The sequence below is a fragment of the Geotrypetes seraphini genome, chromosome 12, assembly GCF_902459505.1.
Source record: "Geotrypetes seraphini chromosome 12, aGeoSer1.1, whole genome shotgun sequence".
In the NCBI taxonomy this organism is placed as follows: Eukaryota; Metazoa; Chordata; class Amphibia; order Gymnophiona; family Dermophiidae; genus Geotrypetes; species Geotrypetes seraphini.
The window spans coordinates 21,747,279-21,767,461 of NC_047095.1; the positions used below are offsets into that span (position 1 = coordinate 21,747,279).

The window sequence follows — 20,183 nt, forward strand, 5'->3', positions numbered from 1 at the left end:
AAATGGATCTGGATAAGTTGAGAATATGGCAGATGGGAGGGATAACAGTATGTGAGATGGGGTCAAGTAGAGGGATGGGAATAGGGTCCGAGGGGCATTTAATAGGCTTTGGCAGAAGACATAAGTTGTGCAGTTTCTTCCTCTGTGATTTCAGAGAAGGAAGAAAAATCAGCATTAGTTGACGGAGGGGCAAGAGGGTGAGACTAGGCAAGAGGAGCTTCCTGAGTTGTTTGGGTGAAGGGGTGGTATGAGTTTTGAAGTTCAGGAGAGTGGATGGTGGGTAGGGGAGAAGGATGTGACTTTGAAGTCAAGGGCGATCTTGTGGACCTTGTCATGGAAGTAATCAGTCATAGCTGGGGAGAGAGAGAAGGAGAGGTCGGAGGTGTGGGGCACTATGAGGAGGGAATTCAGCATGGTAAAGAGACAACGGGGGTTAGAAGAAAGGGAGTAAGCTAGTTGGATGTAGTAATCATGCTTGACCCATGAAAGTGCAGAATTAAAGGAGGTCAGCATAAATTTAAAATGAAGAAAGTCAGCATGTTTGTGAGATTTGAGCTAAAGGTGCTCCGCACAGCGGGTACAGGAACATAAGTAACAGATACTGGGAGTGAGCTAAGGTTGATTTTCATCAAGTCGTTAGGACTCAAACATGAGTCAACAGCACCTAACATACCTATATCTATGCCTCAAGTTCCCTCTTTTCACAGTGTCTACCTATAGCTTGACATCTTTTTCCCTCCACCCCTCCCAGTATCTCACTAACTCTATGTTCTTCCCCCCCTCCCAAACAGCATGTGCCTTTTTCTTTATCCCCTCCTTCCAACTAGCATACGCCCTCTTTCTCTATCCCCTTCCAACCAATGTCTGCCTCTCTCCTCTCCACTTCCGTCCAGTGTCTGTCCCTTGCCCCTAGCCTAAGGAAGTCCCTGATTGGCCATTGCTGCTCTTACACAGGAAACTTGGCATGTCTGCAGGACCCTTTTTAACTTGGGCCCTAGGCAAATGTCTAGATTTGTCTATGTATTAATCTTGCTCTGTACCTAAATAAACACTTCCTGCTAGTCTTCTCCATCATGTTTGACCAGTTCATTCTACCCTCAAGCAAATCATGAATAATAATAACTACTTAATAAGTATTAAATGGTGAGGGAAGCCATAACATAAAAGTAATTTGTTGAATAAAGTTGATAACTTAATGGAACATTTCTTCTCTTGTAGGTATGGTTTAACAACAAGGGCTGGCATGCCATGGTCAGTTTTCTAAATGTAGCCAACAATGCCATACTACGTGCTAGCTTACAGAAAGGCAATGATCCTGAGGAATTTGGAATCACTACAGAGAGCCATCCATTGAACCTCACGAAGGGCCAGCTCTCTGAGGTCACTGTGTAAGCACTGTGTCTGCTGTCTGTACACTCCTGACCTTATTATTATTGGATGCTATAGCAGGGCCCCCTTTCTTTTTCAAAAGTCCCTTAAGTGCAGCAGTTTTAGATTTATCACTCCTACAGGACTTTATACTTATTGGGGTCAGTATTTGAAAGATTTTAACTAGGCAGGAGAGCCTCTTGAGCAGTTAGAACATACTTGTAAGAATACCATACTGGGCTAGATCAATGGTCCATCAAGCCCAGTATCCTGTTTCCAACAGTGGCCAACCCAGGTCACAAGTACCTAAAAGAAACCCAAAGAGTAGCAACATTCCAGAGCTGAAATTGTGATGTCATAATGCCACATTCCACCAATGCCTAAAGCCAAACTTATAAGTGAGATCACAATGACTTGATTGTCCTGTACTTGGCTCACATAAGAACATAAGAATAGCCACACTGGATCAGACCAATGGTCCATCTAGCCCAGTATACTATTTCCAACAGTGGCCAATCCAGGTCCCAAGTACCTGGCAGAAGTGGCGTAAAAAGGGGGGGGGGCGGTCCGCCGGGGTGCACGCCCCAAGGGGGTCCACAGCTGGCCACCCTCCAGTGTTCTCCCTAGGCCGGCAAACTGCGGCTCTTTAGCCACTTGAGTGCCACTGCCACTCTTCCCTGCAGGGCCGACCAACTCTCGCCGCCCGACGTCAATTCTGATGTCAGAGAGGACGTTCTGGGCCAGCCAATCGCTTCCTGGCTGGCCCAGAATGTCCTCTCCGTCGGGCAGCGAGAGTTGGTCGGCCCCGCGGGAAAGAGAAGCAAGGCGAACTCGGCGCCGGCCTGTTCCCGATGGCGGCAGTGGCAGCCTATTCCCCAGCGGCGGTGGCATGGGGGTGGGGAGGGCAGGGAGAAAGAAAGAAAGGGGGCAGGGTGAAAGAAAGGAAGAAGGGGGCAGGGAGAAAGAAAGAAAGAAATGGGGCACAGAGAGAGAGAAAGACATACAGAAAGAAAGGGGGCATGGAGAGAGAAATAAATAAATGGGGCACGGAGAGAGAGAGAAAGACAGACAGACATACAGAAAGAAAGGGGGCATGGAGAGAGAAAGAAAGAAGGGGGCAGGGTGAATGAGGTCTGGAGGAGAGGAAGCATACAGGAGGCTGAAAGAAGGGAAGAAATATTGGATGCACAGTCAGAAGAATAAAGTGCAACCAGAGACTGATGAAATTACCAAAGAAAGGTAGGAAAAATGATTTTATTTTCAATTTAGTGATCAAAATGTGTCCGTTTTGAGAATTTATATATGCTGTCTATATTTTGCACTATGGCCCCCTTTTACTAAATTGCAATAGCGTTTTTTAGCGCAGGGAGCCTATGAGCATCGAGAGCAGTGTGGGGCATTCAGCGCAGCTCCCTGCGCTAAAAACAGCTATCGCGGTTTAGTAAAAAGGGAGGGGGTATATGTCTATTTTTGTATAGTTGTTACAGAGGTAACATTGCATAAAGTCATCTGCCTTGACCTCTTTGAAAACCCGCGGAATATAAATGATAATTAACATTTTCTCTGCGTACAGTGTGCTTTGTGTTTTTAAAATTTTATTGTTGGTAGATCATTTTGACTTGGCCACGAAGGTAAGGGGGAGGGAGTGAGGGAAGCTGCTGAAAGACATCTAGTAATCCTTGCAGGCTTGACTGTGCAGGGAATTATTTTTGTAAAATCATGTTTTGTTATGTGATTGGCATTATTTAGACTTTAATTTCTATGAATGAATAGAATGAAAATGATATAAAATTACTTGCTTGTTTTTATGTACGTGCGCTGAAGGAAAGTGGAGAGAGAGTGGGCTGAGGACGCTGATTTATAAATTGACAATTATATAGAATATTGTTTCTTTTTATACTTTAATATAATAATTTCAATATAAAACAATTCAAGGCTTGTGTGGATGGAATCAGGTGGTTTGCAGGGATGGGGACCGAGCTCACTGGGAGGGGGCAGAGACAAATTTTTTCCCCCTGTCATTCTCTTGGCTCTGCCACGAATCTATTTCAACTACATGAGGACGTGTGGGGTGTCAGTCGGGTTGACGTAGCCGTTGTAGCGCAAGCGGGCACAGGGTATGGCTCTCAAAAAAAATCTTAATCGTTGTACTGCTGATTTTTGCTCTTTTGACTAATGAGTTTGCCTACCACTGCCCTAGGGCCTTTTAATTTAGATGATTGCCCGGCTGCCATCTATCATGAATCCTGGTGCTGCTCAACATTTTTTTAAAAAAACAACCCCCGCCTCTCACCGGCTTGGCAATTTCCCACGTTAGCCTGTAACAAACTCATGCTTAGGGGCTTTAAGGTGTGCTTGCCAACTTCCCTTCTCTTCCCTCCGAAACCGGGGGGGGGGGAGGGGAGAAGAGAAGTAGGCATGCACACTTTCGAGCCCCAGAGCACATGAGTTCGCTAGGGCTAAGGTCAGCGATGGAGGGAAGCTAAGGGAGACAGGTCAGCGACGGAGGGAAGTTAAAACTTGTCTTGCTGCTCTTCCTTCCATCGCGCCTTCCTGGCTGCCAGGTCCTACCTACTTTCTGTTTCCACGAAGGTAGGACCCGGCAACGAGGAAGGCCCGAAGCAAGGAAGAGCAGCAAGAGGTCAGCGATGGAGGGAAGCTTGAGACTCCGCCGATGGGAAGAGAAATGCTGCTGCTGCTGCACCCAAGGGGGAAGGGGGAAGAGAGATGCTGCTGCTGCTGCATCCAATTGGGGAGGGGGCAAGAGAGAAGTGCTGCTGCTGCACCCAACTGGGGAGAGAGAGGGGAGAAGGAACACCAGGGAAGGGAGAGGAAAGAGATGCCAAGACCATGGAAGTAAAGGAAAGGAAAGGAGCTTCCAGACCATGGAGGGGGGGGAGAGAGATGTCAGGGGGAGGGGGAGGAGGCAGATGCCAGACCAGGTGGAAGAAAGGAGAGAAAGGAAGGAGAAGAGATGCTAGATAATGGAGTGGGAGGGGGAGACAGAAAGAGAGGAGAGAGATGCCAGGGCATGGGGGGAAGGAAGGGAAACTAAAAGAGGCAAAATGCCAGACCAGAGGGAAAGAAAGGAGAGGAGGTGCCAGAGGGAGAGTTAGGAGGGAGATGCCAGGGCATGGGGGGGAGAGAAGGGAAGGAGATAGAGATGCCAGACCAAGGGATGGAGTGGGAAGGAAGGAAGGAAAGGAGAAGAGAGAGATGCCAGAGCATAGGGGAGGGGGGTGAAGCCAAAATGAATCATGTACAAAGGAAAGAAAGGGCACAGGTTATATAGTTTATTGAAGGGACATAGAAAGAGGGAAGATGCCATATGGAACAGAGAGAGGGTGGACAGTGAATACAAGGGGCAAAGAGAGGGTGGACATGGATGCAAGGGGCAGAGAGAGGGTGACAGTAGATGGAAGGGGTAGAGAGAGAGAGGGCACAAGCTGGGTGGAAGGGGCAAAGAGAGGGCAGATGTTGCATGGAAGGGAGAGAGGACAAACGCTGTATAGAAAGAAGAGAGCATAGAGAAGATGATTAAAGCAGAAACGACAAAAGGTAGAAAGATTTTTTGTTGTTGTTGCTTTACTTAGAATCAAGTAGCATTGATAAAATTTTATAAATAGGAAATGGAAATAAGGCAATTTTTTGGACTAAACCCTTTTCCTCAGGTAAGGACAGGATACCATAACAGTATTGTTCTGAAGAAAGATTTGGCCTCTGAAGGCTGATTGAAAAATGGATTAGTCCAATAAAATGGTATTTTCTTATTTCTCATTATTTGTTTTATTTTTATTTGTTAATTTGTAAAGTTGTGATTGTTATGTATCAGTTTTTCAAATTTACATCTACTGCCTTTATATTTTGCACAGTATTAGAGGACATGTGTTACTGTTTTTGTGATGTTGTGGTGTTGCATTGTATGCAGAGTCTGGTTTCTTGGCAGTTCAGTTTAACTTTTGTCTACATATTTTTATTTTTAGTTTGTGATTATTCCATATTGGGTGAGGGTGTATCTCTGTTCTGTGAGTATGAAAAGAACATAGTTTTCAGTTGGCATTGACTGCAGGATCAATTGACTGTGCGGGATCTGGCTTGTTTAGTTTTACAATGTATGTGTTGGTGTTCTAGTGCTCACTGCAGTGTTTAAGATGCTGCCTTTTCCTAGGTACACTCTTGTGCGATATGTGGATTGTTACTAAAAATCATATTTTTCATATAGATGGGAGGGGTGTCAAAAAATGATGGGCCCCGGGTGTTACATATGCTAGGTACGCCACTGCCTGGCAGAAACCCAAATAGTAGCAACATTCCATGCTACCAATCCCAGCAAGCAATGGCTTCCTCATGTCTATCTCAATAGCAGACTTGTCAAAACCTTTTTTAAACCCAGTTATGCTAACTGCTGTTACCACATCCTCTGGCAACGAATTCCAGAGCTTAACTATTTGTTGAGTGAAAAAAATATTTCTTCCTGTTTGTTTTAAAGAGAGTTCCTTGTAACTCCATTGGGTGTCCTCCTAGTCTATGTAAGTTTTGAAAGATTAAAAAATGGATTCACTTTTACCTTTTCTTCACTACTCAGGATTTTGTAGATCTCAATCACATCCTGCCTTAGCCATTTCTCTTCCAAGCTGAAGAGCCCTAATCTCTTTAGCCTTTCCTCATATTAGAAGAGGTCACCCCTCTTTGAACCTTTTCTAATTCTGCTATATCTTTTTTGAGATACAGCAACCAGAATTGAACGCAATGCCATGGCTAAACCCTACTGAGCCAGCTGGCAGCTGATATTCAGTGGCACTTAACTGGGTAGTACTGCTGTCAATCACCACTAAGAAGCCTTCCCCTAACTGGTTAGGTTAGGGCACAGGTCTCAAAGTCCCTCCTTGAGGGCCGCAATCCAGTCGAGTTTTCAGGATTTCCCCAATGAATATGCATGAGATCTATATACATGCACTGCTTTCAATGCATATTCATTGGGGCAATCCTGAAAACCCGACTGGATTGCGGCCCTCAAGGAGGTACTTTGAGATCCCTGGGTTAGGGTGACTGGGGTGGAGTTAGGGAAAAGGGGCAACAGCTAGTTAGCAGTGATATTCAGTCTAACTAGCTAAGTAAATGCACAATGTTAGGACAGCAAAACTGGCGTCCTAACTTTATGTGCTGAGTGAACTGGGAATTGGTCTGAATATCAGCTGATGCCCAGTTAATTTTCAGATCAATGGGCATACCCAGGTATTCGATACTGGGAGCTGTGTATGCCCCAGTACTGAATATTTGGGGTTAGGTCAGCCCACAGTTATAAGGTGCTTACCGAAACAGGCTGAATATTACCCCCATCATGTAAAATAGTTTAAAATTTCTTCCAGATTCCATACAGAAATATAGTGCAACAGAAATGATTTTTTTCTTTCATTGTACTTTGAGAGAGAAATTCTATAAGTACCTAAAGATAGGCACCTAAACATAATCAGTCAATTGACTTCAATTTTGAGCTTTAAGAAGTTCATAATTGAAAAAAATAATAATTAATTGGGTGATAGGCACCTATCTTCTTAGGCGCAATTCTACAAAAGATAGGCGCCTATCTTAAGGTGCCTAATGGCGCCTAACTCCAAAGTAGGAGTGTTTAGGGTAGGAGACTTAGGTCCGCTAGGTGCGATTCTCTAAAGGACTTAGCCACCTATAATGTAGACTTTTAAAACCCTGGCCTACATTACAGGCGCCTAAGTTTTAAGTTAGGTGCGATTCTGTAATAGGCACCTAAGTATGATTGACAAGATATAGGCACCTATCGTTTTAGACTCCATTTACAGAATTTCCCCCTAGGGTTACCAGATTTTACAGAAGTAAAATCTGGATTTTTTTACATATCAGGACGGGAAGCTGTTCTCTTACTGCTTAAGAGAGGAATTTTCATATAATTTGATATTTACTTTGCATTTATTATAATAAATCTCGAAGATTTTGCTCTTAAAGTCTTCAGTGTTTTGTGTCCAATTTTTACATATCAGGATGGGAAGCTCTTCTCTTACTTCTTGGAGCGGCTGAGGCATGGGCAGTGTGTCTGGGAGGGAATGCATGGATGGGAGAACATCGCAGGGAAGGAGACATAGGCATCCTGGGACTATCGGCCAATTCTCTTCCCTGAAGAAGCCCTTTCTGGAAACGTCAATCGCTCCTCCTAAACTTACTTGCTCCACTTCATCACTGACTCTGAAATCGTGGATTGAAGACAAAGTTTTATTTTATTTTTCTTTCCAGCTTATGATTTATCTTTAATCTTATCTATTGTTTTGCCTTTTGTCTTTGTTTTGTTCTATTTCTATCATTTAAATTTCTCCAGAATTCTACTGTTCAACGGCTCCCCCTTCTGCTTCTATTCCTTTCTCTCCTCTCTTCTACCTTCCAAAGTATTTAGATCAATGCTGTCTTGTTAAAATGTTTATTTTATTTTTATTTTTCCTCTAACTCTACTTTTCACTTCTCTATTACCCTCCAGGTACTTTAGTTAGATTGTGAGCCTTCGGGACAGTAAGGGAATTTTTCAAGTACCTTTCTTATTTCTAATCTTAATGTATATTTTCTGTAAACCGCTTAGAACCTAACGGATGTAGCGGTATATAAGAAATAAATTACATTACATTACATTACTTAAGTTCCTGTGGAACTTCTCCTGAACCTGTATCCAGGTAAATGACATCCCCTAGGATCCATGGCCAAGCCCCCAGGCACGCCCATTTCTGCCCGGACTTGCCCCGTTCTGCCCCAGCCCCACCTCCCTCAACCTATTTACTTGTTCGGAGCGGCATCGGGAGGACATCTGCACATGCGCAGGTAAGACGCGATGACATCACACACATGAATGCACTTGATGTTACCACATTGCATCCACGCATGTGTAGATGCCCTCCCAATTCCACTTACAGCTGAAAGCTTTTCAAAACCCAGACAAAGTGCTGGGTTTTGAAAAGCCGTCTAGACGCCTGGGCATGTCCTCTAAAAAGAGGACATGGCCAGTTAAATCTGGACATCTGGCAACCCTACCCTGAATGCCTATTGGGTGCTGCAGTTACTTACTGTGTGTTGATAAAAACATTAATAATACTTGGTGAAAATCACTAATCTCCTGATGAAGTGTTGGATGAACTGTCTGTGATGTACTTATAATATCGATTGAATATTGTCTGTTCTTTCGTTTCAGGCTTACCACTTCAATTGATGTGATCGTCGCTATCTGTGTGGTTTTTGCCATGTCCTTTATCCCAGCCAGTTTTGTTCTCTATCTGATCCAGGAAAGAGTGAGCAAAGCTAAGCACCTTCAGTTTGTCAGTGGAGTCACCCCCACTGTGTACTGGCTGAGCGTCTTCATGTGGGACATTGTAAGTGGAGCTTTGCTTTCATCTGGGAGTTTAGGCCTTGCAAAACTCTGTCAGGAAATGACAGTGTCCTGCAGCATTGTTGGGACATCCACAGCTCCCATGCTCACGAATAATAGCATGACGCTAAAAGGCTTATGAAATAGGTTTTTGTTTCCTAGCTCAGCCAGCGAGGTTGGTACAAATTGAACTTTAGAAACATAGAAATAGACGGCAGATAAGGGCCATGGCCCATCTAGTCTTTCCACCCTAATGTCCCTCCCCTACCTTTGCCCTGTGAATAGATCCCATGTGACGATCCCATTTGGCCTTAAAATCAGGCATGCTGCTTGCCTCGATCACATGCAGTGGAAGACTATTCCAGCGATCAACCACCCTTTCAGTGAAAAAGAATTTCCTGGTGTCACCTCGTAGTTTCCTACCCCTGATTTTCCACGGATGCCCTCTTGTTGTCGTGGGACCCTTGAAAAAGAAGATATCTTCCTCCGCCTCGATGCGGCCCGTAAGATACTTGAACGTCTCGATCATGTCCCCCCTCTCTCTGCGCTCCTCGAGCGAGTATAGCTGTAATTTGTCAAGCCGTTCTTTGTATGGAAGATCCTTGAGTCCCGAGACCATCCGGGTGGCCATTCTCTGCACCGATTCCAGTCTCAGCACATCCTTGTGATAATGCGGCCTCCAGAATTGCACACAGTATTCCAGGTGGGGCCTCACCATGGATCTATACAATGGCATAATGACTTCCGCCTTACGGCTGACGAAACCCCTTCGGATGCAACCCATGATTTGTCTTGCCTTTGACGAAGCCTGTTCCACTTGATTGGCAGACTTCATGTCCTCACTGACGATTATGATTATGATTACCCCCAAGTCTCGTTCTGCTACCGTTTTTGCTAGGATCTCGCCATTAAGGGTATAAGACTTGCATGGATTTTGGCTGCCCAGGTGCATAACTTTGCATTTTTTGGCATTGAAGTTGAGTTGCCATGTCCTAGACCAGCGCTCCAGTAGGAGTAGGTCGTGCATCATGTTGTCGGGCATTGAATCTTCGTCTGTTGTGCATTTGCCCACTACATTACTTAGTTTGGCGGTATCGGCGAATAATGTTATTTTACCTCGAAGCCCTTCTGCCAAGTCCCTTATAAAGATGTTGAATAGGATTGGGCCCAAGACTGAGCCCTGTGGCACTCCACTGATCACCTCCGTCATTACGGAGGGGGTGCCGTTCACCACCACCCTTTGAAGCCTACCTCCAAGCCAGTTCCCAACCCATTTCGTCAATGTGTCACCTAATCCTATAGAACTCATCTTGCTCAGCAACCTGTGGTGTGGTACGCTATCGAATGCTTTGCTAAAGTCCAGGTACACGATGTCCAGGGACTCCCCAATATCCAGCTTCCCCGTCACCCAATCAAAGAAGCTGATCAGGTTGGATTGGCATGATCTCCCCTTAGTAAATCCATGTTGTCGGGGATCCCGTAGATTCTCCTCATCCAGGATCTTATCCAATTGGTGTTTGATTAGAGTTTCCATTAGTTTGCTCACTATCGATGTTAGACTCACTGGTCTGTAGTTTGCTGTCTCCATCTTTGAGCCTTTCTTGTGGAGTGGAATGACATTAGCCGTCCTCCAGTCCAACGGGACGCTGCCTGTACTAAGGGAGAGGTTGAAGAGCGCGGACAGTGGCTCCGCCAAGACATCACTCAGCTCCCTAAGCACCCTGGGGTGCAGGTTGTCCGGCCCCATTGCTTTGTTAACCTTGAGCTTTGACAGCTCACCGTAGACACTGCTGGGCGTAAACTCAAAGTTACTAAATGGGTCAACTGAGCCAACCCTTGTCTGTAGCTGAGGGCCAAGCCCCGGCGCTTCTCGGGTGAAGACTGAGCAGAAGTATTCATTTAATAGTTGGGCTTTTTCCGAATCCTTTTCCACATAGTCTCCGTCTGGATTCCTAAGACGTACAATCCCGCCTGAGTTTTTTCTTCTATCACTGATATACCTGAAGAAGGATTTATCTCCCTTCTGGATGTTCTTTGCCAGAGACTCCTCCATGTGGAATTTAGCCTCCCTGACTGCTGTTTTGACGGCTTTTGATTTGGTCAGGTAGTCTGCTCTAGAGTCCTGCTTCCCCGATTGTTTGTAAGAGATGAATGCTTTTTTCTTCTCCTTGATGAGGTCTGAGATCTCCGCAGTAAACCACTGTGGCTTATTGTTCCTTCGCCGTTTACTTACTGATTTAACATAGCGGTTTGTTGCTTCTTGTATGGTGGCTTTCAAAGTCGACCACATTTCTTCCACGTTATCGGTTTCTGCTTGGCTTTGTAGCGCCTGGTGAACGAAGTCTCCCATTTCTTTGAAGTTTGTGTCCTTGAATTTGAGGACCTTGGTCAGTGTGGTAGATTTAGTGAAACCTTTCCTGATATTGAACCATACCATGTTGTGGTCACTGGAGGCCAATGTGTCGCCCACCGAGACCTCTGTGACACTTTCTCCATTGGTAAGTATCAGGTCCAGTATTGCCTGATCCCTTGTTGGTTCCAACACCAGTTGCCTGAGTCTTGCTCCCTTCATAGAGTTTAATAGCCTCCTGCTGCTGCCGGAAGCAGAGGTAAGTGTAACCCAATCCACATCAGGCATGTTGAAGTCACCTAGCAATACTGTGTCCCCACGCAAGGTGATATTTTCTATATCTCCGATTATTTCCATATCCAGGTCATCCTGTTGTCTTGGGGGTCTGTAAATTACGCCAAGATACAAGCATTTGTCCTTCCCTCTGGCTAAATTAACCCAAAGGGATTCCCCAGTATACTGGACATCTGAGATTCTCGTGACCTTAATGTCATCTTTAGTATATAATGCTACACCTCCTCCCATTCTGCCCTCCCTGTCCCGGCGAAGCAAGTTGTAACCCGGTATGACCATGTCCCACCCGTGGGAGTCTGTGAGCCAGGTCTCTGATATCGCCACCACATCCAAGTCGGCATTCCTTATTTCTGTTTACAATTCTAGGATCTTGTTTCCTAAACTGTGTGCGTTGACGTACATAGCCCTACATGTTGTATTTTTGTTACGTCTCAATGGGGATATTCCTGCTTGAGCTACTTGAACACCTTTAGCATTATGTGTGTTATTTGTGCTCTCCTTAGACCCAGAACTACAGTGTGTACTCCCCCTAGACCCAGAATTACAATGTGACCCATAAATATGATGTGACCCTACTCCCGACTCGAAAGTGTGTGCACTCACTCCTGACCCAGACCTAGAATTTCGGTGACTACTTATCTCAGCCTCAAAAAAGTATTGGCAGTTTAGTTCGCCAGGTATGTTGTTTGTGCCTGTACCCTCCCCCGACTTACCTAGTTTAAAGCCCTGTGAAGTAGGCGGGCTAGACGGTGTCCAAGGACATTCTTCCCTCTTCTGGTCAGGTGTAGCCCGTCGTGTCCCTGTAGCCCTTGCAATGCTTCTCCATGGTGCAGAAACCCAAAGTTCATCTCCTTGCACCATCCTCGCAGCCAGTCGTTAGCCCTCTGTATTCAATCCTCTCTGGCTCTGCCCTTGCCCCTCACTGGGAGAATCGAGGAGAAGACTACCTGCGCATCCATTCTCCTCAGCTTCTCCCCCAGGGCCCTGAAGTCTTCAGGTATGCTGTCTGGGGTGCTCCTGGCGGTGTCGTTGGTTCCGACGTGGATTAGAATCAGGGGGAAGTGGTCTCGGGGCTTGATGAGTCTGTCAAGTCAAGCGGTGACATCCCGGATCCTGGCCCCTGGCAAACAGCAGACCTCTCTAGATTGTAGGTCTGGTCTGCAGATTGGTCCCTCGGTGTCCCTCAGCAGCGAATCTCCGATGACCACCACTCTGTGCTTCTTAGGGGTGGGCCGTACTGTTGATTCCGGAGCTGGAACCGTCTGCTGAACAACTTCTTGTACCTCGTTCTCAGGACTGCTACTTAAAACTGAGGCACTGCAGAGAGCTGCATTTCAGTTGGAAGGTATATGGCAGGGGTCCCCAAACATTTTATGAGCAACTTATTTATTCTTTATTTATAACCTAAGTGGTTTATGGTCAGGTCTCAAGCATTTGTCTCTATCGGTCTTGGTGGGCTCACAGTCTATCTAATGTACCTGGGGCAATGGGGGATTAAGTGACTTGCCCAGAACACTTCAAACCACAGGAGCCAGCCTTCAAACTGTCCATCTAGATATTTGTAGATCCTGTACCTAATTTTCAAAGGGAAGGGTCTTGGTTACTTTGCCTTTGAAAATCACGTTGGCTTGATCATTTTTAAGCCGCTGCACAGAGTTGAAAATGTGATCTGGGTGCATCTCCTCAATCCAGATTGAACGAGAACAATTTTCAAAAAGTCAAATTACCTAATTAAGGGGTCTTGTTTAATTAGCACAGGTTAGCATTAATGGTTAGTATGTGCTAAAACAGAATATGCAGTAAGTCTGTCGCTACCTACTTAGCACAGGATGGGGTGGGAAATGAGCAAGAGATTGAGAGGAGATTGCACATTGCAGTCAGCGCGCGGTAGGTAGCGCATGCTGTTAAATGTGCAGAAAACACGGGTTCACCTAACACCACCTCAACCGGTGGTGTCGCGTGCATCCGTGCTCATAACATCTGAACATAATGTGCAATAGGGAAAGTATCCCTGGGGGAACTGCAGGCAGTGGTGTCGTAAGGGTGAGCGGCACCCCTCCCCCACCCGCTTCCCACCCCACGCGTATCCCCTTCCTTTTCCTTGTACCTTTTTAACTTCTCCGGCATGGACAGCATGCCCACGTCTGTGTCGGCTCACCCTTTGAAATCACTTCTCAGGCATGGATCCCAGAAGTGACATCAGAGAGAGCGCCTATGCTGACGCAAGTAGAAACCTTGCGCTGGGGAAGTAAAAAAAAAAAAAAAAAAGTACAGGGAAGGTAAGGGACATTCTTGTGCAGCACAGAGAGGAACGGGGGAGGGGGTGGCGGCACAGAGGAGGAGGGGTGCTGTGCCCTAAGGAAGACTATGCCTGGGGCAGACCGTCCCATCTGCACCCCCCCTTACTATACCACTGACTGCAGGGGGAATGCTGGACATGACCCTGACAGTTACCGCAGGACCTTTGCATTAAAATTCCTTGCTTTTGGCTGTTAACACACATTAAGCCCCCCCCCCCCTCTTGAACTCAAGTCCCCTTTAGAAGGCCCTCTCTTCCATTCTGTACACCTCCTACCAGGTGTGTTGAGGAGTAGCACTGGAGCAGACAAGGAGGTAAGCGTTCCTTCTCCTGCCTCTAGGAAAGAGGGGACAGATCAATAAGCTGTGGCAGGGAGTCAGGCTAAGAAGCATCAGATCAAATGAGGAGCTCTCTATGTAAGTTAGTTGAAAAGGTTTTTCAGATGGAAACTTATCTTTTTACTTTTTGCCAGGTAAGTTACACAGTGAGTGCTGTTATCGTCGTGTGTATATTCATTGGCTTTGGGAAAAGAGCATACACATCCCTGAGCAACCTGCCTGCACTCATTGCATTGCTGCTTCTGTATGGGTAAGTTCTTAGTGTGTTGTTTCTGTGCAGTCCATGAAGTAGGCAATTAACTGCTCTTTTATATACAAATATAAAAACACTGCCCTGATGCTACCTTAACTTAGGTGGTAAAATGTCCCAATAAAATTTAAGTTGATTCTTCGTAATGTGGCGTAGCTAGGAATGGAAAAATTAAGATGGGCTTCCTATAACAGCATCTCTCTTAAGGTAGTGGGGACCGTGGGGAAGGGGAGGATGCACATTTGCCAAAGCTAACATATTACAATGAATAAATTCAGAAAAAAACCCCTTGTTTTCTACATTTGTTGTCTAAGCATTGCTTTGGTCCTAATTTCTTTCTTCTGCTTTTCTCTATTTTTCTTAACTCTTTCCAGCATTTTCTGTTCTTTTGACATTTTTTTTTCATCTATGTCCAGTATTCATTTTTTTCCTATTCCCTTTACCCATCTTCCCTCCCTGTCCTTATCCCTATCCTCCCGCCATATTCAGTTTTTCTCTGTGTCTTTATCTTTCTCTATTCAGCATCCCCCTCTGTGTCTCTATCCTTCCTCTTGTGTCCAATATTGCCCCACTGTCCTTGTCCCCTGTGTTTCCTCCCTAGCCAGCATTTTTTCTGGTCTTTTTCCCTCCCCATGTCCAGCTTCTCTCTTTGTCTGCCCTCTTCTTTCTTCACTCACCCCTATTCCCCATGGTATGACATCTCTCTCTCTCTTTTCCTCTGTTGGTCCAGCTTCTCTCCCCTACTCCAGTCTGTCTCTTCTTTCTGCTTTTCCCCCCATTCAGCATCTGCCCCCTCTCCTTCCCTCCAGGTATCTGTCTCTTTCCCTTCTGCTCCCCCCATTCAGCATATCTCTACATCTGCCCCTCCCCCATCAGCCAGTTTGGCATCTCTCCATCCCTGCCCCTCCCCCCTTTGTGTCCAGGTCCAGATTCACTACCTTCCTGTCTGATTCTCTCCTCCTCTTTCCCATGCAACTGAGTGGGTCTGGCACCTCTCTAGCTCTCTTCCCCTCCCCAGCTCTTCCACATGCAGCAGCAGGTTGTGACAGAGCCTTACTTCTACCCACAAGAACTTGGTTGCATCATAGAGATGGAACATGGCAGAAGAAAGGCTCTGTCAGCCAGAGAGGCAGTTTCAACACTCTTCTACAACCTGCTGCAGTGTGTGGAGGACTAGCCTAGGTGGGGGAGCTAGAGTGATGCTGAACCCAGGTGCAGAGAGGGTGGGAGAGGTGGAGAGACGGTGAGGGGAGGTGGGAGGGAGGAGGCAACTTCAGGTGGCTTTTATCATTGGGCAACCCTAGGCATTTTTGCTGGGCTTGCTCAACGGTAGCTACGCCTGTGTGCTGCTCTCACAAATTCTGCTTCACTTAGAGCAGGGATATCAAAGTCCCTCCTCGAGGGTTGCAATCCAGTTGGGTTTTCAAGATTTCCCCAATGAATATGCATGAGATCTCATGCATACTCATTGGGGAAATCCTGAAAACCCAACTGGATTGCGGCCCTCGAGGAGGGACTTTTACACCCCTGGCTTAGGGTTACCAGATTTTTTAAGTTAAAAAAGAGGACACATAGCCCCGCCCCCTTCTGCCTCAGGCACGCTCTGCTGCACCCCTGTCCTGCCTCCACACAAACCTTCATTGTCTTCCAATGGATAGAGTATGATAAAGACCCAGCGAAAAGAAACGGAATATGGAGGGAGGATAAAGGGAGGGACAGGGCCACAGGGGGGATGCTGGACATTTTCAAACTCATGACTTTTATTCCAGTTTTTTTCCCTTATCAAATTTGGAATGACACCAAATTTGATAAGGGAAAAAACTTGGAATAAAAGTCATAACGAGTTTGAAAATGTCCAGCATCCCCCCTGTAGCCCTGTCCCTCCCTCCATATTCAGTTTCTTTTCTCTGTTATCATTCCAATAAATATTTGGATACATCTACAAACCATTATGTATAATTTTTTCTCAACATCCTTTTAAATTAGTAAGAAAAGAAAACTTTCTTCTTGGAATTATTCAGCTAAGAAATTTAAAACTACTCTTCCTTCTATTCTCACCTTTTTTGTTTTTTTCCTATATGACATTACAATTCTTCCCCTTTTTCTTTCCTATTGTATCTGTAAGTTTATATGGCCTATTTGTTTTTTGTTTTTTTATTCTTTATTAATTTTCAAACTACAACAGTGCAATACAACTAATGCAACGCATAATAATACAATAAAAGCACATTCATCTTTCCCATGTTCATAATCATCCATTTTCCCCCACCCACCCACACAATAATCATTCAATATAACACAAACATATATTATCATAAATATCCAACCTTATTCTGAATAATGATATCTTCTCACCCATCCCGATATGTCCTATATGTGATACTTTATGTGTAGGTCATTGCAAAAAAACCTTTTTTTTTTTTTTAATGTACACCGCCTTGAAACTCTGTATGGGCGATTTATCAAACTTATAATAAAACTTGAAAACTTAAGACCAAGTTACAGCGACTGTTAGAGGTACCTGACTGTAAAGTAGATGGGCTGCTCTAGAATGTACAAGATGCGCATAGAGATCCTATGTTGGATGAAAATTTGAGAAACTCTGATAGTGGGGTTTTTATATGTATAAATGCCACTTTGTGATGGAAATAATTATTTTTATAAATTCTGCACTCTTCCTTGCCATTGTGATTGCAGAAGTTTTGAAACAGAAACAGTAGAAAGCAGACACAGCCAGGGGGATAATGATGTCGCTGGAGCCAAGACCATCTCCAGTGGCGTAGTAAAAAAAGGGGGGTGGACTGCCCTGGGCGCCGTCTTCATGGGTGGTGGTGGTGCCGGTGCCAGTACCTCTCCTCCTCTCCACCTCCCACATACCTCTTTAAATGTTTGCTGGTTTGAGCAGCATCTTCTACTTGCTGCTTGTGCCGGCGTCAGCTCCCTTATGATGTAACTTCTTGGTCGTAGGACCAAGACGTGGCGTCAAAGTACATCTATGCCGGTCCAAGCAGCGGATGGAAGATGCTGCTTGCACCAGAGAACCTTTCAAGAAGTACACGGGGGCGTTCAGGTGCCAGGGAAGAATTGGGTGAGTAGGCGGGCACCCAAGCAGTGGGGAAGAGTGGGGGGGGGGGGGTGCATGACCATCTCCACTTTTTGCTGTTTCTGTAATCTGCAGAATGTTCCTTTTCTAAATCCGTTTTGACCCATGAACCCCATTATTCACAGCTCTGTATTTCTTTTGACATCTCCGCCTTTGGGCTAGTGAAGTTTTCTGATGGCAGAACTTTCAAATCTGGGAAATGCTTAGCATTATTTCTTTGGTCTTCCAAACAGTTGGGCCGTAACCCCGATGATGTACCCCGCATCCTACCTGTTCTCAGTGCCGAGCACAGCCTACGTTGCTCTGTCCTGCATAAATCTCTTCATTGGGATCAACAGCAGTGCGATCACATTTATTCTGGACTTGTTTGAAAATAATCGGGTAAGCGACACTAGGTGTGATATCTTCTTATGGGACTGTTTCTCTCTAGCTTCTCAAGTCCATTTTCTGGATCACCTCCACTGTTCCCTCTATGCAAGTGTATTGTAAACTGTGTGCCGCCTGAGATTCCAGGTGTGTCACGAGATGCAGGGGAGGAGAGGCGCCACCTGACTGCCTACACCAGGGGGGCCCAATTCCAGTCCTCGAGATCTACTGGCAGGCCAGGTTTTCAGGATATTCACAATGAATATGCATGAGAGAGATTTGCATACCAAGAAAGCAGTGCAGGCAAATCTCTCTCATGCATATTCATTGTGGATATCCTGAAAACCTGGCCTGCCAGTAGATCTTGAGGACTGGACTTGGGCAGCCCTGGCCTACAGGATGGGCCTCATGCGACAAGAGGCACATCCTGTAGGCAGTCAGCCAACACCAGCGATTCTCTGCACCTCTTCCCTTCCAGCACCCCCCATTGGTGGCTCAGGGTCCCATCTGGAGGGCCTTCGCGCATGCGTGGACTTCGACGCAATGACGTCTACACATTTCCGGATGCCCTCGAGCCATGGCCACCAGTTTAGTGTGCCGTGGCTTCATAAAGTTTGCGAGACACTGCTCTAAGCTGAGTGGGAGACCTCTAACTACGGTGCAACCAGTTGGGGTTGGAGCTTCAATACTGTGTTTTCAAACACTAGAGACAGTCAGGTTCCCAGGAGTCCTGCAGAGCTTGCCTGTCCATCACTATTGAAAATATGATAGTGAAACAGCACCACCCACTGGCAGCAATTTAAGTGAAGGAGGACTGCTCCGCTTAGAGGGAGGAGTGAAGTTTCAAGTTTATTAAAAATTTGATAAACCACCTTATAAATTTATTTCAAGGTGGTTATACATTTTAAAATAGGGTAAAAACAGATAATACAAATTAACATAACTTTAACAAAAAAAAAAAACCCCATACACGACAAAACAATAATATACTCGACTAGACAAACGGGTACGAGAGGAAAAAAGGGGAGAACTACAATGGTTAAAGAAAAGTAAGATATAAAAGGAATAAACATAAGGAAGGGGTTAAAAACATATAGATTACCGGAACTCCTCTTTGCATTGTATATAACGTATGACACCTTCTCTTTTTGATGTTACCAAAATCTCACAACCATTCCCTATAGATATAGAAATACCACACATTATTCAGCTCGGTTTTGAATATCTGGTTTTATTTGATATTTTGCAAATTGGCTGGGATCCAGCATATTCATCTGGAGTACCTTACACATTTTATGAGATGCATGACAATTCTCTGTCCTGTGATAATGCTTTTGTATTTACAGTCTTTGCTGAAACTCAATGAAGGCCTGAAAGATGTGCTCATACTGTTTCCACATTTCTGCTTGGGTCGTGGACTCATTGACTTAGCGATGAACCAAGCAGTGACTGACGTATATGCTCGATTTGGTAAGTAAGAGCACAGGACAGTGGTGAACTCTTGAACATTGCTGTGCCTTGTACTATATTGATGTGGACAGTGGATGAGAGAAGACATCCAGCAGCAGTAGCTCAGTGACCTCAGCAGAATTGTTAGAAGGTCACTAACCCTATAATGGTAAATTCAAACACAACCCTTTCTGAAGGGCGACAAAAATGATAAAAGGGATGGGACAACTTCCCTATGAGGAAAGGCTCAAGTGGCTGGAGCTGTTCAGCTTAGAGAAGAAATGGCTCAGGAGTGATATGATCGAAGTCTATAAAATACTAAGTGGAGTGGAAAAGGTTGATGTGAATTGCTTGTCCACTCTTTCTAAAAATACTAGGACTAGGGGGCATGCAATGAAGCTACTAAGTAGTAGATTTAAAATAAACCAGAGAAAATATTTCTTCACACAATGTGTAATTAAACTTTGGAATTCATTGCCAGAGAATATGGTGGAAATCAGTTAGCTTAACAGGGTTTAAAGAAAGGTTTGGATAATTTCCTAAAAGAGAAGTCCATAGGCCATTATTGAAATGGCTTGAGGAAATCCACTGTTCATTCCTAGGATAAGCAGCATAGTATCTGTTTTATCTTGGGATCTAGCTAAATACAGTGGTACCTTGGATTACGAGCATAATCCGTTCCAGGAGCATGCTCGTAATCCAAAATGCTCGTTTATCAAAGCGAGTTTCCCCATAGGAAATAATGGAAACTCGCTTTGATACGTTACCCCCCCCACGAGAACCGGCATTGCTCCCCCCAAAGGCCCCCCCTGCAATCCGGCACCCCCCCCCCACGATTGGGCACCCCCCTGCCGCTTCTTACTGTCATCTGGGCACCGGCACGTCTCCGAGATAGAACGTGAACTCGCAGGCCTTGAGCATGCGCAGATGCTCAAGTCCCAGCAGAAGAAAAGGCCGATCTTCGGGCACCGGCACCAAAATACAGGAT

At 45.4% G+C, this 20,183-nt stretch overlaps 1 protein-coding gene across 1 annotated transcript in view; it reads left to right on the top strand.

Moving 5' to 3' along the window:
• The window catches only part of ABCA4 (ATP binding cassette subfamily A member 4), a 221,770-nt gene that overhangs the window by 163,086 nt on the left and 38,501 nt on the right, over nucleotides 1-20,183 (top strand). The window contains exons 36-40 of the mRNA XM_033916873.1: nucleotides 1,219-1,388; nucleotides 8,573-8,750; nucleotides 14,162-14,277; nucleotides 17,614-17,761; nucleotides 19,093-19,216. Of these exons, the coding sequence (XP_033772764.1) occupies nucleotides 1,219-1,388; nucleotides 8,573-8,750; nucleotides 14,162-14,277; nucleotides 17,614-17,761; nucleotides 19,093-19,216 (736 nt within the window). The remainder of the gene's footprint in view (nucleotides 1-1,218; nucleotides 1,389-8,572; nucleotides 8,751-14,161; nucleotides 14,278-17,613; nucleotides 17,762-19,092; nucleotides 19,217-20,183) is intronic.